This window comes from Tachysurus fulvidraco, chromosome 11 (genome assembly GCF_022655615.1).
Source record: "Tachysurus fulvidraco isolate hzauxx_2018 chromosome 11, HZAU_PFXX_2.0, whole genome shotgun sequence".
Classification (NCBI taxonomy): domain Eukaryota; kingdom Metazoa; phylum Chordata; class Actinopteri; order Siluriformes; family Bagridae; genus Tachysurus; species Tachysurus fulvidraco.
The window spans coordinates 11,424,107-11,451,209 of record NC_062528.1 but is presented as its reverse complement, the minus strand read 5'-3'; the positions used below and the strand labels follow the sequence as shown (position 1 = coordinate 11,451,209).

Below are 27,103 nucleotides of genomic sequence, written 5' to 3'. Positions count from 1 at the left end.
AGTTCAGTGGACGTTTGAATATAAAATTTTTACACTTTTGTTGTTGAATCTGTCAGAGGTTTCTACTTCAAATAAATGAGCTTGAATCTCAGATTATGGTTTGAAGAATATCTATGAAAAACGTATGATTTCATGAATCCTTTTTAACAGTCTTTCTTAGGTTCTTGATGGAAGGTCATTATATAAGTGATATAAGTATAAAGCTTGCATATGTTAAGATATGCCTTTGCTGTAAGTATGACTACAAATAATAGTACAGTTCTTAAACTTTGACAGTTTCTTAGGACATCTACAGAGGGCACCAAAGATGCAAATTCCCTAGGAGGTCTCATAATGAACTCTATTTATTGTATTATACAAATAGATTATATAAATAAATATTTTACAATTTTAAATAAAATAAAATTAAATGCTATACAAATTATACAAAATGACACATATTTTCTTTATGAAGATATATTGCACTGCTTCTGATTGTCACCTGGACATTTTGTTTGTGTGTTCACTCATGCAGTCACCTTGCTGCTACCTGGCAACCAATGAGGAACTTTTTTCTGCATAGGTGCTCTTATTTCAGAGCTCCATTCCAGTCAAGTCTATGCATGACATATATCCAGGTGATATACTCCCTGGCATGGTAGAACATTTGTATTTACAGCATTTTAATAGATGCCCTTAGTCAGTGTGACTTACATTTATCTCAGTTATACAGCTGAGCATTTGAGGATTTATGGTCTTGCTCAGGGGCCCAGCAGCTTGGTGGCCCTGGGTTTCGAACTCACAACCTTAGTCCGACCCCTTACACACTGAGCTGAACCATTCCCCTACTGAAGTAGAATTGTTTTGTAAATGTAAATTTATGATCTTCAAATGCCTATCAGGTTTCCCTGTTATTTGGGACAATTTATTGAAATAGTTTGGAACAGTTTATTATTTGCACTTTATTTATGACAGTATTCAAATACACAGTATTCAGCGATATTTAAACACTATTGTGTTATACATTTAATTTGACATGGATTAAATAGACTTTGGCTGATAGTCCGAGGAAAATAATCAATACTGACAAAGTGACAAATATCCAGACCCTTTATTCAGACATTGGTAAATACACTTTAGCAGCAATTACAGCATGAAGGTTTCTTGGGTAAGTTTCTACAAGCTCTGGACATGTAGATTTTGGCTGTTTCTCCTATTTTCCTGGCAAATACATTCAAGTTCATTCACATTGGATGGAGAGCAACTGTGATCTGCCATCTTTAGATCTTTCCACAGATGTTCTGTTGGCTTCAAATCTGGGGTTGCTGAGAAACAATGTTCCACACCTAGGATTGAACCAGGGATCCTGGACAGCAATGCTATCCCCTGTGATACCATTATTTATATTACACAAGGTTTCATCTGGAAACCTTAAAATGAAATTAAAGTAACATTTAATAGGTGTCTAAGCCTTATAACTATCCAATGGACCCTAGAAGAACCATTTTATAGTATGAATGGCTCATTTCTGCCAGGTTTCTATAATAATAATGCCAAGCAATATTACTGAAATTAATTAATAATGCCTATCTGTGTCAAAATGGTGTCTCCTCAGAATCTGTCACATTTTTAGAATTATTGTTTGTATTCACAATTGTGAAAGCAACATAGTCTTAAGCCATTATAACAAACAAACCAAAGCCTCTAATTAAAATGGCATATTGTGCTAAATCTTTAAACAGAAAACTATACCGATTTATATGAGCTCATGAATAAAAATAACTCCCCGAGCACAGGATCTATATATCTGTCTATCGAATACACTAATGAGTCTTACTGTGAAAAAACAAACAAAAGACCTCCTGTAAAGAAAAAACGCAGGTGCACCCAGTGACCCTGGATTTTAACCCACCAGTATGTCATACTGTAGGCCAGTGCTCATGTCAGGCCTATGTTGCCAGTGGGACAGTGGGAAAGCACCTTCAGACACAGGAGGCTTACTTTTGGGACAAGCATCAACAAACACTTGGGCAGACAAAAGGGGTCTGAAACAGGCCAGAAGACTCCAAAACAATCTCCAGCTTTGCCTCCATTCAACTCTACTTCCCTCTACTGTATTACATTTAGGTTGGTAAATTGTCTTTAATACAGATTTTTCTTATCAATCAGGGCCATTTGTGAGAGACAGTAAATAAAGAAAATATTGCATAATAAAACATGCAGCACTTTAAAAACCATTTGATGCAATTTTCCCAGTATTTCAAGACTAATTAGTGCCTATGCTTTCAGCACCCTGGGGAGAGAGGAGGGGGTGGAGGGAAGGGGACATGGTTGGTAAGAAGGAAAGGGGATGGCCGGTTTCCTGAGGAAAAAGCATCAGCTCAGGAAGTGACCACAGCCACCCCCAGGCTCCTTTGCCTTCGCTTGGGACAGATGCACTCATATAGTTCGTCACTTGATATTAACCACCACATACAGTATACTGACATACACAAAGAAAAATACATACAAGGCTCCGGAATGTTGCAACTTTGAGACTATTAGACACAAACCACTGCACCAATTGAATAAGGTAAGAGCAAAACGTTGGGAAATTTTCTGCTTATTGTTCTGCCACTGGTTTTCACTACTGACAGATGTGAAACTTTATTCTGTGTCTATTCCAGCTGAATTCAATTTTTGCTACTTAGTGTGCTGGTGAAATAGAATAGTGTAATGTATTCAGGCACCAAGAACTCAACTATGTCAGGAAGGCTTTCTTTCACACTGATATTTGTGTACGCTGCTATTTCATCTGAAATACTGTCTGGACATTGATGATCATTTTATGATAGTTAATTTTCCTTGTAGCCTGTAATGTAAAAGATGAATTAACTGTAATGTAACTATATTGTAAAAGACGATCTGAACACTTGTCCTGCATGTTCTGAGTCAACTTGCCTTATGATCGGGTGAGTCATACTGTAACACTCCGTTTGTAGCTATGTAATCTCCACATGTTTACATGATCATGCTTATGATGATGATGCATACATGCACATAATGTGGACAATGTAGTGGTTACAAAAGTCATATGTGAAAAATAGACAAATATATCACATATCATACTTACACTCACAAACAACCTTTTATAGTGAAGCATAGAAACAAACAAGACGTGTATAAGTGAATATATGTGTGATTGTGACTTACAATGGGCTGGTGTCCCCCACATGTGCCCCAAGTCTGTTGTTCCACTGAGTAAACCCCGAAAATCCTATGTAGGACATTTCAAAAAGTGTTTAAAAGTGTAGGATACATAAAAATAAATTTTATTAGATTATAGGTTCTGTTTTATGTAATGTTTGATTTTGGAAATTCATTGCATTATAGAGTATTATCTTGTTACTGATTTACTGAATGCAAAAAACTGTAATATTATGAATATTATAACAGTTATATTTATGACTGAGATGAAGACATGCAATAGAATGATAATAAAGGATGACAATGATGCTACAGTAAATATCACAGTTAGTTGAAAAGATTATTATCAATGAATGTATAGAAGCATTTTATTTGCCTTGTTCTTTTTAGGCATCCATTAAAACAGTAAAAGATTATTTTACACAGATGTTTAACAAAACCAAGTGAAACATCATGGATTAGATTACACTTTTTAAATCATATAATATTTAGATAAGAATCTTAATAATAAGATTACATTGCTGATTATATCTCTAACCACATACATTTCCTCCGTCATTTATCTAAGACTGCTCCAGGCATTAAACTGCTATGCAGCTCATAACTGAGCAAATTCTGAGTTGTTGTTGGAGATGGTCTGAAAGTAATATCTTTATAGCTTTAGTAATAATAACTAATAACATTGATTTAACTACCAGAATAATGTGTGAGGGGGGGGAAAGGATATACCACCAAGCAAAATCACTGCTTACTACACATGCATAATGAGAATTGTTGGGAAGCAGAAGGATGTGTAATAATATCCCCTTCCTCAAAACCACAAATTAAGTTCTTATTGAGTGACAATTTCCGCTAGAACATTTAAAAATTATCCATAACCTGCACCCTTGACTCCAAAGGGGCAGCTACATGACGTCAATCCAGTGCTCATCCTTCCAGTTATGGCAGATGCTCTAAGTGCATCTAACAGCTACCAGCTCTAGTCAGCATGAATAAAGGATAACACTTTTATTCCTGCACTGCTGCTCATCACTTCAGGCTGAACAAAACTACTCTTCACCGTCAGGCCTTGTGCTCTCAGGGCATGTAATATTGCTCTTATTTCAGCAAGGGGTGATGGCATGATGAGAGGCCATTTCCTTTGGCTCAGAGAAGGGATTTAAACAGGCCATGACTGAAGCATCCCGTGCTGTCCACCTTACACACTTGCATAATTACAACATCACACGAGGACATGTTTTCATTTCCACAGCAACAGAGAGTGATACATTTTATTGTATTATTCATGCTGATCAGACCACAGAACTATCTAACATACCACTGTGACATAAAGAGCTTAAAAGTGCTTGTGTCTAAATTTTTGCCAACATTAGTTAAGGTTATGTACAGTATATGTTATGTACATTCCAGTAAATGCATGTGAAAAGTAAAATATTGCTGTCTGCTTATTTAGGAGGGGTGCACGGTGGCTTAGTGGTTAGCACATTTGCCTCACACCTCCAGGGATGGGGGTTCGATTCCCGCCTCCGCCTTGTGTGTGTAGAGTTTGCATGTTCTCCCCGTGCCTCGGAGGTTTCCTCCGGGTAGTCCGGTTTCCTCCCCCGGTCCAAAGACATGCATGGTAGGTTGATTGGCATCTCTGGAAAATTGTTCGTAGTGTGTGAATGTGTGAGTGAATGAGAGAGTGTATGTGCCCTGCGATGGGTTGGCACTCCGTCTAGGGTGTATCCTGCCTTCATGCCCTATGACGCCTGAGCTAGGCACAGGCTCCCCGTGACCCGAAAGTTCGGATAAGCGGTAGAAAATGAATGAATGAATGCTTATAGGGTCAAAATGTATGTCTTAAAATCATAGCGTTGTCAGAGATATAAAAGAAAGTATATTTTATGTGAAATTTGAATATGTGCTATATTTCATTTTCATATGTACAGTAATTTCTTATTTTGTCATTTTCTTTCATTTGAATACAAAACATAGACCTTGCAGAGGTTAAACAGTCAGTATGCCAGAATAACACCTTGAGCTTCAAAGAATATTGTTTCTAGTAAACTACGCTAACATATACACAAACACTGGTGGAAGAATAGAAAATAGTTCATAATGCAGTAAAATGCAAATAAAAAAAATAATAAATAATGTCATGTACAGTGTAGGATTTAAAACTCTTACCATTTTGCCCTGCTTTGCTGTGTTTTATTCTAACAGACCAAAGATACCCAAAGATGGACTGTAGCTCATCAGTAATGATTTACCCAACACTTTAAATTTTTTAACTTTTTTTTCAACACAGTTAAGACACTTACCCAGCTGCTTCCTCAATTTCTTAGGTGTATCGACTACTATCTACTAACTCAGGAAGTATGAACAAAATGTAAAATAAATGAAATAAATCATTATAAATCATTATAAACAAACTGAAGTCTAGCTATGTAAATCAAATACACACCAGCATGCTCTCCTGTTCAGCAAAGTACTGGAAAATATTTTGAGGCATTGCCAAGGTGACCTTCACTTCCAGCAAGAGGGAAAGGACGCGAGAACCCTAAGTGCACATAACAATGAAAAATTGTATTGTTATGCAGTGTTCTTTCCTGAAATAATAGACTCCTCTTCAGGCATTTACTGCGCAATTCCATATCTTTATCGCCTTCTAGTTTTAGATATGACACCAGCTCCAGTTCTCTGGCGCTGTTTTTTTTACACCATGACAGGCAACAGGAACACGAGTGTGATGCCCTCACTCTGTTTCCACCCTGATAGAGGCAGTTTTAGGTTTGTAATTTATTATCAAGTAAGAGACATGTGACAGAAGAGCTGCGGTTTATCATGGGCTCTAACCCTGAGTTGGGAAAATTCAAATGGTAATAACCATTGCACGAGATCTTGTGACTCCTAATAATCTCTTTGATGCATAAGAATTACTATTTAAGGCACATGGCATATGGAAACATGAGCGCACAGGTTTTCTTTGTGTAAGCTCAGCAAACACTAGTTAATCAGTACATAAACACATAATCTAAATTTTTCCCTGAGGAGAAAAGTTAAAGATCAAATTGAGGGCCGACATAAAATTTAACAGTCCACTCAGGCAGAATTGAATGCTAAAAAGTTACTTTATGACTTCAGTTGCTGAACACTTAATTTCACTCTATAAAAATGAGTTAAACTATTTTCTCTAGGAAAGAAAATTGACCTCTGTCTCCTATGAGACCAGAGAAGGCAGCCATTTGAGTCCATCCATTGTTTATAAATCCGTAGCTGAGCTTTCTTCAAGTGTTTATCCTATCACAAAAGGAAAAGTCATTTTCCTCATACTCATATTGGCTGCCATGATTCTAAGGGAAGCGAATGTTTGGAGAAACACACATACTCCTCCACTGTGGTCACAAAACAAAGTCATTTTTTAGGCTAATGTGATTGAAATGAAGCTGTTGTGACGCACTGCACAGTAATCTCTATTGTGTTTTGTGACCAGTGGATGCACAGTCTGACTTCCTACGGGCACACATCCAGACTGACTGTCACATGGCAAAAACAACACTATAAACATTGAAGACAGTAATAGGTGTGAGGAGTCACAGATTCCAAAAAATTACAATCACACAGGGTCCTTTGTTGTGGCAATAGAACATTACAGGGTGGGTCAGTCTGTGCCATCCTGACCCCTTTATGCTTTATTAGGATGAAAACAAAACCACCTGATTGGCAACACGGCTTCAAGAATCATAGCAGATTTCTTTTTTTTTTTTTTGTGATCCATAACAATTTGAAGATTGGATTAAATTTATGTAACTGTAAAGTTATGTGAAAAATTTCTTTTAGTAGTGTTTTTCTAATGCAATTTTAATTAATCTGTTCGTTACTGAATTTCAGAAAAGACTGGTTAATACATTAGGAAAATACTGAAGATTCTTATTGTTGTTATTGCTGTAAGAAATAAATATAGACTGTCACAAAGGCCAGAGTTTTAACAACATTTAGTTAGTTCATTTTATTTAGTATAGTGTATTTAAACAACATAGGAATATATTAATGATGATTTTGGAGTAGATTTTATTCAGGTACTGTTATTGAAATTTGATTTCATGCCATGATACAAATAAATTATGTTTATTTTACTATTTTAAGTGCTAATCCTAAATTAGCAAACAGATCTTTTCCTAAGGGTAAGTCACACTATTTAATAATATGATATAAAGTTTTCTCTTAAATTTCAGAAATGTATCTCTGAATTCTTTCTTAGTGAATATATGAAGAAGATTAAGATAGTTTAGATTTAGTTAATCTTGTCCTGTCAGCCCACAAAAACTCTGTAATGTCGAACGACTCTTTCATGATAATGTGATGAATCGACTCGCGAAAGGTAACGAATTAAAGTTAGTCTTTAAAACACAGGAGCATTAGTCAGTGTGTCAGCATTGTCGTTCCCTGCGTGTAGGTCTTTTTCTCTCAGTAAATGTGAATGACTTGATGTCCATATCTGCTTGGGAATCGAGAAAAACAAAACTCGATAGGTTCGAGTCGTTTGAACGAGTTGGTCGAAAGAATCAGATCCTTTAGAAAGAACCGGATCAGTCCGAAGGAATCGGATCAGCTGACCGAAATAAAAACCAGTGGTTTGACGGAGTGCCTTGCATTTTGCGGCAGGCACTTAAAACCCCTGCATGATACTTGTGGATTGTAGTTTTTCACGTTTCTCTCATGGAAAAAGAACAACATGGATTGTGTAAGTATACAATTTAAATTCTAGTTTTCCTATAATGAAACTTCTAGTTTCTATTTATAAAGAAACATCTATTTTCTTAATTAGTGAGTCAGGGCAGGCTTAATGAACTTGGGTAAAATAAAACAAATGAATCATTATATACATCAGTATTGTTGCTGTATTACTGGAAGAAAACCATTTCAGTGGTGTGAAGATTTTTTCAAACTCTAAAAAGATCCATCTGTATATATAATCTTCAGTAAATTGACAGTGTAATTGATTCCTAAACTGGGTTTAAGTTTAATTGATTCATTTAAAGTAATGTAATAATGTTTCGAAAAAAATGACACCAGAATTTGATTGCTCAGCAGTTTTCAAGTACAGCCAAGGTCAGTGTTCTTGCCCTTTAACACAGCTAGTATTCAGTCTCCAGTTATGCTTGTCTTAAGAAGATTCATAAAAAAAGTTATACCCTTATACCCTTTCTGTAGGTTTGTTTTGAAAACCTCATGACCTGGGTGGGAAGTTTCCCATTTGCGTTATTATTCAGATTCTTGTGGCAGTTAGCATTTAGTTAGAATCTGACCCTAGATCAGAGCTAGCAGTTAGTTAGAATCTGTTTGCAGTTTGTTGGAATCTGTTCGCAGTTCATTAGAATCTGACCCTAGATCAGAACTAGACTCTAACATTGTTCTTGGAATCTATATTTGAATGAGCTTACACAAACATTTTTTGTTCCCTTGTCATAAAAAAGAAAGAGGCTGTTGCATTTTCTTATGACATTTAGACATTGATCTACTAGGGTTAAAGATTTACCTCTACAATAATCTTATAATGCGTCATGAAAAATCACATTTATGGCAGGTCATATTCCAGTGTTAAGACTGTAAGCAAAGTTGAATTATCTCTCAGACTTATCCAAGTCTGTTATTCAACATGCATGTACTCATTAAACTTTGTAGGATTTTTCTGTAATACATTGGCAGCCATTGCACTAAAACAAATTTTTTTAAAGAAATTAGTGCTATGCAAACTTAGTTGGGAACAAGGAAATTATCTTTAGTGAAGTGCGCTATCAGGGTCTTACAGAGCTGAACAGGAGTCAATTGTGCCATGGCATATATGAGCCAAGTGTGTTTTTTAATATATTTGATATTAAAATGAACTGAATAGCCATTACTGGAACTTGTACTGGACATGTGCCTGGTCTTGGGTGCATTTAAACCTTCCCTCAGCGAAAGTCATTTACTGGTAGGTCCTGAGTTCCTGGAGTGACATGCTTGACACTGGATTGCTCTACTCATTATTTTAGAAGAAAATATCCAGACATTTATTGCTAAAGATCATTTTTACTATCTTTACTTTAGCATTATATCTTATTTTTGTGGCTGATGCCTTGTTATTAGTTCAATAGAACTAATACCTGCATATATGTTCTGCATTTTTTAGACTCATATAAGATTACTGCTTTGTTTTTAATTAGACATTCTTTTGTGTTGCTGTGACATTTAGCCAACTGATTTATTGAGTTAATAATAAATAAGAAATAAGAAATGTGTATGTCCCACAAAAGTGTGCAATGACCAGAGCTCTGATACTGTGTTACAGGACACTGATGTACTGCTTAGATTTAAATTTAAAGCATCAAGTCAAAATGTAAGGTGTTATGAAAGTGATTCTTCATTATTACATTGCAGTACATAAAAAAACAATTCTATACCATTATACAATAAAAAGTAACTGATGTTATTCATTACACGGCTTTCATCTGAATGGCTTTATTGTTAGCCTTTCCTAATAGCAGTGGCATCTTGTTTTCTTGCAGGATGTAATCTGCTACCTGTGCAATACGAGAAATAGACTTAGCCTAGGAAGGGTCGTATATCCTTTATATCTCACTCTATCCTGGCATTCCAGAGGGGCTGTGGTATAAAGTTTAGAATTATAAAACATGACTTGATGTGTTGTATATGAATTGTACAGGTATATGTTTACAGGATGGTGTTAGTTTAGTAGTTAAGATGGTGGACTACTGATTGGAAGGCTATGAGTTCAAATACCAGCATTTACCCCTGCTGAGCACTTGAGCAAGACTCTGCTGAATCCTGTAAATGTGTAGCTCACAACTTTAATCCATAAAGCATTGTAAACCAGTACACGTTTAAAATCAAGCAGTGTAAATCCTTTTGGTCACATTCTGTAAACTGTCAACATGAATTTTGCATTTGTTTTTGTTTTTTAATTATTATTATTTTTTATTGTGTTTAATATTTTGGTGTTGTAGATAATTTTTTTTTTCCATTTCCCTATTTTCAACAAGGCAGCTGCACCCACTTCCCTCTTAACTATTGCAAAAGAATATGCTTTATTCTAATTATACCAAACTGCTACAAATTACTTAGGTATACAGAAACTGAACTGCACAAGGGACGTTTACTAATTACTATAAATCCTTTGTACCATATATATTCATGACTGTAGCTGATGCATAACTTCCTCTTCTGTCCTTGTTTGATACAAGACAAATGGGTTCATTGACCAAAAGGTTAAATATTAGTCAGTCAAACTAAAAGTTAGTAATTAGTCGATTACTAAAGGTCCCATTGCCCTTATTGCCATATTCATCAACTCTCCCCATAGGTCTGATGTCAGATTATCCTTGGACATTGTATGGAAAAAATCATATGTGCATTATTATTATATTTAAGAAGCTACTAACAATAGGACTCACTAATGATTTCACACTGTAGCCATTAATTTAATCCAAGCGTTTATATTAACAGTACACTCATGAGTACACATACAGTAATAGCTAAGAATTGGCAAATTACTTCAAGCTTAAAAAGATTTTCATCTGCCTGATGCAAACCTCTTCTCCCATATGCTCATACACAAATATACAAATGAACCAGCAGGAAGTGATTCAGCACTGTTCCCATCTCCTTCATCACTGGCTTTAATTATACAAGTACTATTATGGAAGTTTAACAGGATGTCTGGAGAAATTCTATCACAAACTATGTGAGATATTTTCACTATACATCGTCAAGTCAATACACATTCAATACACTGTGTTTTCAACACATATTCAAGAAAGTGCACTGTTCAGCCTTCAGACTATACTTATGAACAATCCCTGTGCAGTCAGAACTGGTTAATATATTATAGCTATAAAGCAGAGTCAGTATGATGAAGGGCAGTTTGGATTAAAATCATTATCACATCATAAAATAGTGTTGGAACAGATCAGTCTTATCTCGCCGAATTTCACCATTGTAAAGGAAGTGGCTTGGGGTCATAGTTAATTGCCTTAGACAACTGAACAAAAAATGTTTCATTTAAACAAGATGGGCATGTGATATCTGTAGCTCAGTTATGTTAAGAAAGAGCAGAGACATGTCTGTCTAATTATTGATTGTCTTCTGTTTTTCTTCAGCGTTTAATCTCCAGGCCGAAGCATGCCCGTTCTTAAGAATCTCCCAGCTCGGCTGAAGGGGGCCAAGGGAAATTTAGAGAACACTCACAGTGAGCTGATTCTCCGCAAGATGAGCCTGAACCACAACCCGTTTGGGGAAAACGGCTTAGATGAGGAATGGCCCAGGCACAATGGTGGCTCGCTCTTGGATGGGGGTGCTCCCCGGGACCGTAACCCATTTGAGGATGAGGAAGATGAGAATGAGGCCAATGAAGTGAGGCGTGGGGGCTCAGGAAAAGGTGGATCTATTAAAGGGACACTTGATCGCATCAAAGGCGTGTCACCACTCAAGACCCTGGGCAAGCTAGGCAAAGGTCTGCGCATTTCAGGCAGGAGTAAGGGCAGCCCCACCCCTTCTCCACAGGGCTCCATTGGTATGCCCTCACCCATGGAGAAAAAGAAGAAGGGCCGACGGAGTTCAGAGGGAAGTCTTCTGAGGTAAAGGTTGAGCAATAATCAAATAGTCTGCATTAAAACTTAATTCTGTTTTGTAAAGTGTGATCAGGTTCTTGACATTTTAGGACAGTCACTGATGTTGAGAGCTTTTTATAAGTTTATGGAATGGTAAACCAGCATGCTTCACATTATGATCTTTTTCCTTCTTCTTCACAGGATGGCAGGAAGATGCAGAGAGAGCCTTCGTAAAGAAAGCTTGCCCAATGGAGACCTGTGCTCAGAGAGTGATGCCGATTCAACCAGTCGCAAACTGTCCCTCTTGAAGATTGTGGGCAGGGGCAAGAAGAGGGAGTCTCTGGTTGACCGCTCAGCATCGCCTGGCCCTGAAGAAGAGCCTGTAGAGGAAGTCCCAGTAGTCAAACCCAGAGAACCTCTCTCAGGTAAGCAGATGTGCTTATTGTAAGAAAATAATGGGAACCGATTAGGTATATTGCTTCTTATAACTAAGATACACTCCAGAAATGCATGTCTAGCAACGATAAAGTGGTAACTAAAGAGTGAAGAAAGAAACACCTACTAATTATTATTACTAAATTAATTGATCTAAATAGTTATTTGTGAGCACATGCATGGTTGATTTACAAAGTTCACTTATAGAGGGAGGCAGCAAAAAATAAAGGCATTAACTGCTTAGCTGGACCTGCATGCCTACAGTACACTGTTGGCAGGTTTTTGTTCAGTTTTGCAAAATAATATCAGATAACAGACTTTCGGAGTGCTTGTTTGGGCAAGCTGCAGAATGGTCATGGCCCATGAAACAATTGAATTATTTTATTAATTGTATAGTGAACATTACCTACTGTACATTACATAGAATGAGGATACCTACTGTACATTACATAGAATGAGGATGCAACCACTTATAGAATTACCATGGTCAACTACTCCAACTTTTTCAATAAGAACTTTAAAATAAGTGTGACATTCTTAAAAATCGATTAAACATGTTTGTTGAGTACAGTGTTCCTGTATTCTTTGCTGAAGGGGACATTTAAATAGCTGTTGACTGAGAGCAGATAGTGGTGACATGCATTCCAAGTCTTAATCAAAGCATTTCCTGTGCCAATATCTACCAAAGCTTAATCACTTATCCTGCCACTGAACCATACCATGGCAATATCACCTTTCCATATCTCCAAAAAGCACAGAATGTTCTGTCAAGATCAAAAGCTTTGAAAAATGTTCCCTGTAAATGAAGTATGAACACTGTAAAGGAAAGAGGAATTTGTGTAAAGGGGAACTCTCAAGCCTCAGCTATCTTTTGCAGTGTGGGGAGGGTGACAAGCTGAAGCTGCTGCTTTCCATTCCCCAGCTGACACAGCACAAAATGCCCTTTTATTTGTATGTTTAGTCACATTATGTTGATGTGAAAACTTTCTATTGACCTTCTATTGCCCAATCATGCTGTTTTCCAAACCTTTAAGAGTTCTGAACACCACAATGTGCTAAACAGATCATTGGCCTCTTTAAACTCCATCAGGTTTTAATGGAGTATTGGTCAAATGTACAATATAATGTACACATAAATTTGTTAGTCATTTGTAGCTTTATAAAGCTTGAGAGAGTACTAAGTCTTATGTTATAAAAAAACGTCGGATCTTCTCAAGTGGCAGCACATTCCTCCGTGGGTTTGTGGAAAGTGATTCTCAGAGCATTTCTGGTATTTTTGTAACAAGAAATGTAGACTTGACATGTTTTATTAATGAAGCATATTTGTACATTATAATGTATTATTATTATTAATTATTATTATTATTATTATATTATAATCCACTTTGTCTCGAATATTACTAACAGGTGTCTTACCACTTACCTTAATGCTATTAACAATATTAACCAATAATATGATTAGAAGTTCTAGTCCCTTTATATGTTTTTTTTTTACCTTAAAATCAGTTTTTTTAATGAACAATTGTTTTTACCAAACATCAAAATTGGACCAAAATGGAGAATACTTGCATTAATCTCCTTGTTTAGTTCTCCCAAAGATATCATTTCAGCATGAGTTAATTGTACAGTATAAAGGAGAAAGGAAAAGGCCATTACCTTCTCACGTGAAATTAGCCAAAAAACAAAAAATACGTAAAACATAAACAGCAGCTCCAAGTTTTCTATTTGCTGACAGCTGTTTGGAGATTATTTGTATGTTTTCTCTTTTCTGTTTGAAACCAGTGTTGTTTTATTGAGAACACAAGACAAGGCAATGTCTTTATTAGAGCACCAGTACCCAGCTGTCCTCATTCAGTGGGATGGGCTCTGGTTAAATACATTTGATAAGTAGACTATTTATCGAGGTGGTTCCACCAGAGAGTAGTAAATGATTTCCAGACATCATCTAATTACAGCCAATGGCTATCAACCATAAAACTATAACTGCAGCTTTGAGCCATACATCAGTGGCTGCCATGGGAACAGTGTCAAAGCACAACTTTGGTAACCAATATATTCATAAGTGTGTGATAGCGTGACTGGTTACACCCCACTGGCAGTCACCTACCTCATGCTTAAGAGGACAAAAATCACATTACTAAGTTAAGCTTTCATACACATTTAAATCACTTCCAATTATCAGAAATTAAATAATTGATGGATGTAACAAGGGTAACATAGTGTAAGGTGGGGTACATGTAGACTTATTGGACGTTGTACATGTACAAGTAATTGGCGCATGGAGCAATTCCAGTGTGTCCCGATCTGTGTTCAAGTTCAAGCCAAAAGTTTTCCAGTGACAGGAGGGGCTAATGTGCACTTAATCCCATAGCCAGTCCATGTCCAAATGGCTGAATCTACACAAGAGCTTAAGCTCCACTGGTATTCTGACAGGCTCAGTCTCGCCCAAGGACACTAGACACTACAGCCAAGCAGGTCTGATCCAGCTGTGCCAGTGGGGCTTTTGAGAATGGGGGAGCAATGAGAAAACACTCCCCTGCTCACTTTTTAAGAAAAATATTTATCCACCCTGCATATTCCTGTAATGGAGGTGGGAAGACAGAGTTAAAAAAATAGTAGGAGTCTCAGATTTCTTTTTTTCTAAGGCCTCTTTGAGCCATGACAGCGGATTAATCTGTGAATATACAGTGAACATGTATAATTTGTGGCTGATGGGATTAATGGGGTGATGTCCTATAACTTTGGCCACTGAATAAATGAATAGGCAAGAGGCATGGACTACGCAGGTGCTTGACCTATGTAAGTTGATATCCTGCTAACTCATTACTTTGGTCACACTCTATAAATAAAATACTATTTGTTTATGAATTTGTAGTAACATTTCCATTACTGTTTTTTTTTTTTACATTAAAGCAGCATATATCATAGCAGAAAAATACATACATGCTCTTTTGTAGCAGGTACAGAGAGCAAGTGCCTTTGCGAACAAAGACATAGTGTTCTTCTGAATTACAGAACTCAGACTCACCCCCATTTTGGAAGTCTTCCACATTTTAATAAGTCCAGGATAACCGAAGATCTCTCTTGACATCTGGCAATTGATCCTCAATGTCGTTTCAAGGAAATATTTTACAGTTTTCTGCTTAGAGTTGGTTGATATTTCTAGAATGTTTTTTTTTTTTTTTCCAAAGTGCTCATTTATTAAACTACCCCACCCCCTCAGTGACGATTTTGTCCTTGGGTGGAGGACTTTAGCCCGGATGGGTTTACCAGAGGAAGTGGCTCCTACTTTCTTACACAAGAACAGGGAGCACACTTATTTTCCCTGCCCTCCTCCTGTGTGATAGCAGTAGGACTGTCAGCATTGTCTTATATATTTAGACCTCCTTCCGATGGGTTGGCAAATCAGCTCCAGTCATTATGATTTGCAGTAGTGGTGCTGGAGTAGTTACAGCGTGTGGTGGAATGGTTTGACACTGTTTCCTCAAATGGGACAGGGACGGATAAGCTGGGCGCCAACTGAGCTCCCCAGCATCCTCTACTCTAAAGAAAAGGTTTTTTTAGGAAACGAATTCAGCATCTATTGTATGACAATAACTTTTCCGAGGTGGTCAGTGACATTTATTTAGAAATGCTTATTTGAAAGAGTTCTATGAATAAGAACACATAATCAAAATCCTGTCTTTCCATACAAGGATCCCTGGGTACTTTGAAGCAAGGAGTGAAATTATTCTGCTTAAAGATGCTAAAAATCAGAGGGCCCCATTTGTCTGAGCAGAATTTATATTAGCAGTACAGCAGGAGCAATGGAAAGTCTGGTACATGATATATCATATTAGGCTTACCACAGGGCATTCATACACATATAGCAGACACCCTAGTGGGCTGCTTGAGGTCATTTACCTCCTTCTATGACTCCATTAATATTAAACTAGAGTTCTCATGGTCTTGTGTGCATTTAGTGTACATCTGTATATCCTGGAAGCTGCTCTGATTATTGACTGTTCCTGAAGGGCCTTATCTAGAACATATTTTAATTATTTCACCAAGTCAAACGTTAATGACTGTGTCAGATGCTGTCATCACCAGTCAGTACATATTGCTTGAGCTAGATTAAGGAAATTAACTAGTCTATGAGAGGATCAGGAATGATGTAATGGGTGTGAACACTGATCTTACAGAGACCCGGTCTACTTCATCACTAATTTTATTACAAATGAAAAAGTATTCACTTGACCACATCAGACGGATTAGTGAGATCACATTAACAGATGTAGTATCAACAAGCAGTAGTCTGCCAAACTGGACTTTTAAGATGTTATGTTCTAACTATCATAATAAAATTTGAAGAAAGAATGAGGGCAGAAAATACGTTGGATAAGCCAAAAAGCTGTCTGCATCTTGAAGGTCATTTCCTTAAGGGACAGAAAGAAATCCACTCAAATGCTCTGGTAATAGTCTGGTAGGGTGTGTTTCAGCTGAGAAATAATTTTTAGTGAACAGGAGTGGTTATGGTATGCCAGAATGTAATAACCACAAACAGGTCTTTTGGAACAAAGCCATGAACAAGGATGATAAAAGCAGAGGAATTTAAATATATAATATAATATAATATATATAATTCATATATAAGTTGCCCACTAAGTGTATATTCTCAGCTCTTATTTCATGCCTGAAAACACTGTTTTCACACAGAATCCTGTTATGTACTATATAAATCCCCATCTATCTCATGTTTTCTGTCCCTTTATCCATTTTCACAGTGTTGGAGATCCTGCAGCTGGTGACCAAGCGAGACTTGTTGCTGGCAGATACCCACATACTAGAGCTAGAACAGGAGTGCAAGGAGGTGTCCACCACACAACCAGGGGGTGCAGAAGATGTCACCAGCCCCAGCAGCAAAGATAGCAGTCGGAGAAAGGCTAAGGATGTGGAGCTACTGTATGAGGCCCTGCAAAAAGAGCTGTGGGATGTGGTTCGGGAAGCCTTGCACTCACCCACTGCTGGGCCTAATTTAGGCCTGGTTGTACAGGTCCTCCAACAGGAAGAAGAGGCTGATCAGGACTGGACCACAAATGAGTGCACTGTTCCCGGGGGAGCACGGCCCAGGGAGTTGAAAAAGCGATGGAAGGAGGCTGTGGTTGAGGCTGCTAATGAGAATTTGCCCAAGCCTGAAATGGTCCTGCCAGGTGAGCTGGCAGCATACCTCAACAAACTGCGAATTCGTATGGTCGAGGATCTGGGAGCAGCCCGCCGAAATGTTGTGTCTGTGTATCCAGAAGATTATAATGCCTTTCAGGTGTATGTACATAGCTACCATCAGGCCATCACATGCCGGTTACAGATTATCACTAATGGAGAACTGCAAATTACTGACATATACTCCCTTCTAGATTGGCTCTACAACATATACGACAGGTAAATAAAAGTTTTGGTTAGCTGCTGTAGATGTCTTGGCCAACTGTTTTCATTTTTTGTCAGGGTGTCATGAGGGTTAAATTATATTTCCTGGGCCACTTTTTGTGAAACCCATTGTACAGCAGGAATTTTAGTAAATAGCATTAATGATAATCTCTTGCTGATAAGAGTCTGTAAACAGGTATCTACGCCTATGTCTAAATCTATGTCTAAATGTCTGTGTCCTCAAAATTGCTGTCCAAAATCTCTGAGTAACTCTTCTGGTTGTTGGTTTAGGGACGTTATTGGAACAGTAAGCATAACATCTCCGATCAACCGCTCTCATCTCAGCCCACTGCTCTCAGCAGAGATGGTGGACAAGCTTGAGCTGGACTGCCTCAACTATGTCAGGGTAAGAAAGAAAATGTGTTTCCCTCTTTCCAGATACCAAGGTGCAAAGTCCATCATCCCAGTGGACGGAAAAGGGTGCATCTACGGCACGTCCTGTTCAGTTCAGAGGTTGACTGGTCATTGCGACCTTCACAGCCAATTAGAGTGTTGCATTTCAGGGTCAAGTTAAAGTTTTCCTGTTCACAATGAACAACATACAATAGGAGTCAGTATTACAAAAAGGCTTTTCCTAATTAGGCTACTTGAATGAGAGTCAATGCAGGTGTGATACAGTCCATGTGTGTCAGACTGTAGACAAAATATTCCACAGCCACGTCCTAGCAAGAACGGTTATTTATAATGTTCTAGTGTACTTGATATTGTTATTTATAAGTCATTGTTTACCTCAAAGATACTATCTCACACATACACACAAATAAAGAGTGTATTCAAGATATTATTATCCAGTTCTTGTGTTAGACTGATTTACAATTACACACAATATCACCTATACATTTGTTTATAATATTAATGTATTTAACTAGCTATTGTATTACAGGGAAAAGTAACCACTGAGCTGTCTCAGGTGTTGGATGAGGAAGAAAAGAGATGGACAGAAATGTTGCATGTTGAGGAATATCAGATCCCACTCGCTAATGCAGTTATTAAGGTTAGCAGCATAAATGCAATTTCTGAAGTATGTATTGTTGCCAAAATAAATGAACACATCCCAGGCTCTTCTTTTGCCTCTTGTAGCCACAAAGGTTTTTGCTTATTGCATTGGGAAGTAACCATGTGACCTTCACATTGCCAGTATATCTGTACTCATCTTTTCTTCGAATATACCAAGCTTTTAAAATCAAATTCTGAATGAGCCAAGTTTTAAGTAGTGGTCCACTGGCTTTATATTTAATAAATAATTGTCTTCTCAGCTTCATCTATGAAAATTACCTTTTCAACTGGATTTTGCACAAAATGCTTGAAGAAAGAATTTTCATATTCTGCTAAACCTGAATGTGTTCATACATGTAGCTCTAGCATATACAATACTGTATAATACTTATAATTCTAGCAGTCTGGAACAGGATCTTTTATTCCAGAATGTATTTCTTTACAGAGACTGCAGGAAGATCTTGATCGATCTGCTGCAATAAACCGTGGTCTAGCCTCACGAGTAGCACAGTGCAGTCTTAATGGCCTTGCAGATTTTCTGTACAGGTAAGAAAATTCTTCTCGAGTCTTCTTTCTTTAGTCAGACCTGGAGACTGATAAAACTTAATTTCAAAGTTCTGTTCATTTTACTTTGTGTATTTGATTGGTGTTCGTCACAGGATACATGCACTTTTCACTTTTTTCTACATTTCTGTATATAGATTTCTGTTTATATCCCTGAATGGTCTTCAATTAAAAAAACAACAACTATTGTGCAATGTTTTACTCCTGAACTGTAGTCCAATTGTAAACATCATCATAGCTATTTGTGTCTTTTATTGCCACAGCTTTCAAAAGAAGGTGGAAATGTTCCATGAAGACCATGTTAGTGCATTTGGGGAAAATAATGACGGTTACATTGCCAAGACAATCGCTTTAGCCAACTGCTGCCCCCCTTTCAGGTACATTGACACAAGTTCTAACACCAGGGAAATTATTTGCTGTTTATTTAGGTTATTATGTCATTATTATGTTCATTATGTCCTTGAACAGGAGCTTTGTAGAACGATGTATACACAGCGATCCTGCTGTCAGTGAAGACTCTGGCCGCAGAGCCAAAGTAGCCCTGGACAAGATTGTAAACCTGAGCGTGAGAGTGCTGAATGATAGCATATTTGAGTACATCAGGGTAAGTATGTCTCTCACACACATATACAGATTTGACATAGCAATGTTCTATAGACTAACAAACATATGCGCAATCTTTGAATTACATTCAAAATATTACACACAATCGTTGGATTTCAAGTTAATGCTACTAACTGCTGTATAGTTAGTTGCTTCTTGGAGGAACACTTTGTTATTAAAAGTACATACACACCCATACATTATGAACTGATTCCATGCTAGCTGCATGACTCGTTCCAAGAATATAAAGAATATCTTATCAGCGCTTCCTTTGTGGTTTGTTCTCAGGGATGTTGGCTCACAAACAGGTCAGGGATAAAACATAAAAATAACTTGTTTTCACAAACACAGCCAAACAAGATGTTTTTGGCCGAATGCCACACAGTATATACAGAGACCACAGTAGAGCTGGGCACTGCCAGGCGTCATGGGCTACAATGTCCCATCATGTATCCTGACTGCCCAAGAAAGGAAATTCTAGGGGTTGTTGTTTTGTCAGGAAGTCTTTTCAGCTCTCTGGAATTCCACATAAAAAATCCCGCCTATCAAGCAAATGAGTGAAAGTGAAAAGTTATTTTGTTGGTTGTTTCATCACAGCTGATACACAAATTCTCTATTGTAGCCTTACTTTGATAAACTGGTAAAGAGGAAATGGCTCAGCAACGCAGAGGCACTTGAGCAGATCATATCTCTTATCAAGGAACACTTCAAGAAGTTTAAAAGGATGGAAGGCCCACCATACCAGGTACACAAACAGCGGAACAATCTTGAATCTTATCAAAAATATGTCCCACACTATAAAAACAAATGAAAAATGTGCTAAATGTACAGGATCTCACTGACAGCAAAAATGGCAAGCTGATACCATAATTAATATTCCTCATTTATATGATAATGTTTGTAGTATTGAGCACAGTGTAATTCATTTTGAATAGAATGTATTGTTGAAAAGAATAGGAAAGAAAAGAAAAGAAAAGAAAAGAAAAGAAAAGAAAAGAAAAACAAATATATAGCTTCAGTTACCAGAGTTCCTGGCTAAATTCATTCATGTTTGCCACTGCTAGCTGTTTGGAAGCTAAGCTAATATTTCCTCACCTGATTGTACTTGATCACACTCTTATGGCAGACTGTAACATCAGTCTAGCTCATTATTTGGCCAAGCATGAACTTTTGATAGATGTTTGTTTTATTAGCTGTTACTAAATTATGCTATATGAGATACTTCTGTAAATTAGTAGCCTATTTATTAGCTAGCTGCAAAATAGTTATTGAAGGATTTACACATTGTTTAGGTGAAATATACCTGAAATAATTATTATTATTATTATTATTATTATTATTATTATTATTATTATTATTATTATTATTATTATTATTATTATTGTTGTTGTTATTGTTATTATTATTATTATTATAGGAGGTAGAGTTAGTGCTTGTTTTACAGTAAATCTACATATAAATGTTACAGAGGCTATACAATAAAATCCTTTGAGAATCTAAATATTTACCAGTGCTCAGCAGGGCCCACTGTACTCAGTTGAAAACACTTTTAAAGAACTAAACTTCTTTAAACACTTTATTTTATTGTACGAATTAATGAAATTACACTCTATTATTATACAACATGTCATATAGGTAATGAGTTGACAAGTGAAAATGTGCAATTTGCTCATACATATAGTCAGTGCAATATGTGTGTACAATATATACAATTAACAACATAATGAAATCAACAGGTGAAATGTGCAGTATGCTCATATATATAGCCGGTACAATGTGTGTACAATACGTACAATTAACAACCAGATAATGGAATCAGCAAATGAACATCACACCATGTGTCAACCTTATCTTATTGTTTCTATGATTATTTTGGTTACAGGTGATTAATGACTGTTTACTTTGCTCGATTTAACTATTAATTTAATTCAATTTCATTAACATTGCAGGTCCTGGTAGGAGAAGTCCATCGGAGGGTGATAACTGAATACCTTCGTGCCATTATGAGAGGCCGAATTATCTGCACCTCTCTCAAGATGAGGAAAAGGATGGCTAGCCGCCTTCGCGAAGAGGGCAAGGACCTTAAAACACTCTTTAAAGAGTTGGTGAGTTGCATGCCAGGGCTTTTTGTTTTTACTTGTCATGTGGAAAATGTGACCATTTCAGGACATGATGGCACTTACTCCAAAACACAAGAACTTCCCATTCAATAAAATTTGAACAGACATTTCCTTGTGAGCTGCACATTTCTAAATGTGTGTCATTTACGGTATACATTTGAGTCTTGTCACTGGTCAGATATGACTCATCTAAATTCAGTGTAAGAATTGCAGTTCCTCTGAGCAAATAAGAGACACTGCAAACACTGAAACATGGAAATGCATAGCCATAAAGTGTACTGCGATTTAAAGGGCATTTCCGTGACCCCTCTCACTCCCTGCTCCTGCATAGCCTTTCCTTGTTCTGCTCAAAACATCCATTTGTCACCTATGAGGACAACAGGATGGCTTTGTTTGTGGAGGAGCATCCTGCCATGACACTTTGAAGCGATGGCAGACCTCTAAGGTCAAGCTGAGTGTCAGAAAAAAATGTAGCTTATACAATCAGGCCCATAGGTATATGGACAATGATAGAATTTTTTTTTTTGCATTTGTACACCAACACAATGGATTTTAATTGAAGCTATCATGATGTTACTGAAGTGTAGACTTTCAGCTTTAATTAAAGTGCTAACAAAAACATTGCAGTACACATTTAGGCATTACAGCAAATAAAATACAGGAAATAAATAGACATAATAATTAACCCAATAACAAACAGGTGAGTAAGACAATACAGATAGCAGAAAACACCCCTAATGCTCCAGCAGAGAATCTCCAAGCAGAAGTCCTGACAGTAACGAAATGAATTTTCAGAAATTTCGTAGAACTGAGCCTTATCGTAAAGATGCATAATGACCCAAAGCATATACTGAAAGGAACCCAAGAGGTTCTTAACGTAAAGAAATAGAATGACTTTCAATGGTGAGACATTCACCTGATCTCACTGAAGGCTAAATGAGCAGAAAGACCACCAAACAAGCAGCAGGTGAAGGTGGATGCAGAAAAGGCCTGAAAAATGATATCAAGTAAATGATAAATTTTGCTTTTAGTGATGTCCATGGGCTTCAGACTTCATGAAAAAAATGCATCCAAGTATTAAAAATAATCCTTATATTTATAATGTTAGTTTGTCTGATAACTTTTGAGCCTGTGAAATTTAAGGGGCTCTGAAAATATTTTTAAGTGGTAACTGGAACGTCTGCACTTGTCAAACATCCTGCATTATTTCAAATCCAATGTGTTGGATTAAATAGGCATAATTATAAAAACTGTGTCATTATCTATACATATGGACCTGACTGTAAACGGCAGATTTTTAACCTTAGTTACAAAAGCAGGTACTGCAGCACTGGTAATGTTTTTCCAGACTGTGGATAAACAATAGATCGCTCTTGTGCTCAGAACATCTGATTCATTCTTCACGATAAACAGCTCAGTGTTGATGACATTTTACTTGACATTCTTGGGTACAAGGGAGTTATCATAATTAAATATATGGATGTTCTTGGATTTATAATTAGTGCTTAGAGACATTATAATTTCATATGTAACGATTTTAAGAATCTGGTATGATTTTTACAGTGTTCTATTTTTTTGTTCCACAGGAGTCATCAGCCTCATGGCTAGACAGTGCCATTCCCCACATATCAGAGATCATCGTGTTGGAAGACACACCCTCGATACAAATAGAGGTTGGCGTCCTAGTTCAAGAATTCCCTGATGTACGGTAAGTGTCAAGAGAGCCACCTGATCATCAAGTGAGATGCCTTGCAACCCCATTGATATGATGTGGGCCAGTGCTCAGGGATCTCAGGTCATTTGGCAGAATATAACCATTCAGCCTGATGAAAACAAGTCCTTGGTGGCTTCCTGATTTTTTTTTTTTATTATTATTTTTTATGAGAGCCTGTTTGGTTAGCCCAGATTCACATAAATTCTAAGGAGTTGTCCATCTCTGAGTAGCAACAAAGACAAAGCAAAACTACAAAAATACCAGCATCCTGCCAAGGCCTGTGACTTAACCTGATTAAAAGTCCCATAGGATTGCTAAGGACTGGAATTTGTGCACAATCCCCCTTTTTCCTGACATGTACATTTTCCCAGGGATTATGGTTGAAGATGGTTTTATGTTTCCAGTCATAACATTAGTGTTTCCATAGAAGAGAATAATTGTGTTTTTTTAACAGAAAATTTAACAAAATAGGACAAAAAAGAGTTGGATGCATGCTGGTGAAATGTGTTGCAAGCTACAGTGACTATTTAGTAATAGTGACCATCTCCAAAAGCCTACCATCTGGGGAAATGACCAAAGGCTATCGGCATTTCTGGCGTTCAGTTCATATTGCGGAAATGGAAGCTTTTGTGCAGGCTGTGATGATTATTTTGGCTCTGTGAAATCTACCAACCAACCCAAAGGCTTTTTGATGGATAACATTTGGAAAGTCATCCAAATTGAAAACATTGCTGGACTCATCAGTATTCTAAACATATGCTTACAAAGAAGCAAGAGTTTTCCATACAGTACATTGCATTACTTTTTGGGACCAGGACAGCTTTCAAACCGACTCTATGAGTTTTATCAGGGTTCATATGCATTTCTGGCAAGATGGAAAAGTATAGCATTTAAAGTCATGTTCCTAGAAATACGGACATATCAGAATAAACTCAAGATAAGATGTGACAGTTATGGACATGGATTGCCCTATTGTCAAAGTAAGATGCCAGTCACTAGACCCTATTTTCTATTTCCCTTAATGCAAAACTTCATATTGATCTTTACTCATGATATCGTTTTAGAAATAATAACAAAAACTGAATTTTATAAGTAAACCAAAGAAGTGTTTGAAAAACACTGTTTTAATCTGATGGATTTAACCAGTACAAATGTTAAATCGTGAAGTTACTTTTCACTTCAAATTCATATTTATTGTCTACATCAGTTAAAACAACTGATTTGCCTCAATTAGATTTGTTTCATGTATTTATTGATGATAATGTATATTATGTATAAAGTATATACTGTTAAAAAGTATAAATGTTCATACCGACATTTATGCAAGAAGGCAATTTTTTTTTAATTCTTGAAAATGTATCAAAAGCAAGTAAGCAAATCATGCAATAATACTAAAGTAATTTAATATTAAAATATTCTGAACCGCTCTGAGACAGAAGGGTCCAAAAACAAGTGTCAGTTATTTTATAGAGTACTGAGAAAAAGAAGATACTTCTTGTATTCACTGTCTACTGAATCTCCTAAATATTTAATCCAATTGAGCCCTGTATGTACATCTCTCAAAACAAATATAAAAGTCTATAATGAAGATGAATAAATTCAAATGCAGCAGCATTTCCTGCTTCTTATATTATCAGAATAGCTTTATTGATCACCAGGTTTTATACACTATACACACACAGTGTCATTAAATGACCATATAGTAAATATTGTTCTTGCATTATAGGAAGAAGCATGTATCTGCAATCCTGAATATCCGGGGAATGACTCGGCAGGCAGAGAGGCAGGAGATCCTCAACATTGTGAAAGACATCGAGAACAGTGACAGCCTCTCACAGCTGCCACGAGATCGTGCCCTGTTTGCAGAAGTGCCTGTGACATCTGAGGTGCACTGTCTGAACATAGGTTTGAGCCGCATCGCTCTCACCGCCTCCTCCTTCTTCTACAGCTTACGGGGACGTCAGCGCAGGAGAACCCCAGCCAGGGAGACCCATGATGACATGCTGTAACAATGTAACAGTTTTCAAATGAGTCTTATTGACTCCACAGTAGAGCATGCAAACCAGAGTTGGGTTATAAAAAGTGTTTGGAATTTTTAAACCATCTGTGTCATAAAAAAGGACTTCTTTTCTGTATCATAAATAGCTGGTAAAAAGGGTTAAGCTAGCACTGGTGAAACTGGGACCATTTTAGAAGCTTGTTAGTTGCAATATTTTCATGTGCATTGAAATTTTAACCAGAGGTGTTTAACAAAATCATATCAAATCAAATCTCGCACAAAACACAGCTCACTTTAAAACAAGTGGAATTGTCTTTATGAATGAAACCGTCTCTTATTTGCCTTTCATACTAGCACTGATGTGACTGTTGTTTGTTCATGGTGATTTCATACTTGATCTAAGGTACTACATAATGATCTAGGATATCTGGTATTTTTTTCTTGTATTTAAATGAGTAGTTTCATGCTGCAGTCATTTTAGTTCTGATGATATACAAATCTGCCTGGAGAAAGAAATCAAGGGCTACTATTTATGTTCCAGATGCAAGACATGTTATTTATTGTATCAAGGAATGTCATGTTTTGTCCTAATCAGTAATGCAGTAAGAAAAACATCCACATACTTTATTTTGTAGAAATAACTGTTAGTGTAAAGACTGGCATCTTAATGCCTTTTTGTGCTTAACAGAACAACAAATAGCACTTTTCCTTCTCAAGTGTCTTGTTTTTTTTGTTTGGTTTTTTTTGTTAGTTTTTTCCCCCCAACACTGTCATTCCATTGCTTATGAAATTTAATTCTAAATTTTTAGAAAAGACAGATTTTTTTTTTGTTTTTGGCAAGTCTGTATATGTTGATAAAAGAACAGCATGTAAAAGGCATCAAATATCATTCTCATTGTGCTGTAGGGTACTCTGTATATGTAAAAGATTTAAGCTTTGTTTCTGGTGGACATAGAAAACCTGTACATTAGTCAAATCATATAAAAATAAAGGGTAAGATATATTGATATATTTGTGGGGTTTTTTTTTTACATAGCACTCATGAGATGTTATAGTAATCTGTTAAGTTCTAATATTATGACCACTGGACTACTGGTAAAGTTGGAATAATGACTTTTGACATACATTAGATTTAAAAAATGAAGCACACACAAAACAAATACACACTCAACAGCCACTTTAACAGGAACTCCTGTACTCCTGTTGGCGAGTCAGCCAATCATGTGGGAAAATGTGTCTCATTCTAGGTCAATTTTTAACAACTTTGATCTGTCTCATTTTAGTGCATGTATAGTTAACTGTAACCAGGATTCCACCTCATGAGTCAGAGTCCGAATCATCTTTATTGTCAGCTCTGCTTTACACGACAGAGGAAAGAAATTTCATTTCTCTCAGTCAGTGAACAATAACTGAAATATAATTTACATACGAACTATCTATATATAATTATAAT

At 36.8% G+C, this 27,103-nt stretch overlaps 2 protein-coding genes across 5 annotated transcripts in view; one reads left to right on the top strand and one right to left on the bottom strand.

Moving 5' to 3' along the window:
* Positions 1-5,918, bottom strand: part of brip1 (BRCA1 interacting helicase 1) — a 68,123-nt gene extending 62,205 nt beyond the window's left edge. The window contains exons 1-2 of one of the 3 annotated variants that reach the window (XM_027148188.2): positions 5,612-5,918; positions 3,172-3,235 (exon numbers count right to left, since the gene is read on the bottom strand). In XM_027148188.2, the coding sequence (XP_027003989.2) occupies positions 3,172-3,235; positions 5,612-5,659 (112 nt within the window). In that variant the 5' untranslated portion in view covers positions 5,660-5,918. The remainder of the gene's footprint in view (positions 1-3,171; positions 3,236-5,611) is intronic. The other 2 variants (XM_047820240.1, XM_027148191.2) reach the window with 2 other exon arrangements.
* exoc3l2b (exocyst complex component 3-like 2b) lies at positions 1,140-26,657 on the top strand. Of its 2 annotated transcripts, none has more exons than XM_027148193.2 (13): positions 1,140-2,551; positions 11,307-11,783; positions 11,958-12,181; positions 16,955-17,609; positions 17,886-18,000; positions 18,538-18,648; positions 19,096-19,196; positions 19,478-19,591; positions 19,683-19,818; positions 20,440-20,562; positions 21,767-21,922; positions 23,524-23,645; positions 25,378-26,657. In XM_027148193.2, exons 2-13 carry the CDS (start codon positions 11,329-11,331, stop codon positions 25,658-25,660), a joined length of 2,595 nt encoding a protein of 864 aa, XP_027003994.2. In that variant the 5' UTR covers positions 1,140-2,551; positions 11,307-11,328; the 3' UTR covers positions 25,661-26,657. The 2 variants fall into 2 exon arrangements, with proteins under 2 accessions (XP_027003994.2, XP_027003993.2); XM_027148192.2 differs by lacking the exon at positions 1,140-2,551 and adding an exon at positions 7,734-7,891.
* The last annotated feature ends 446 nt before the right edge of the window (positions 26,658-27,103 follow it).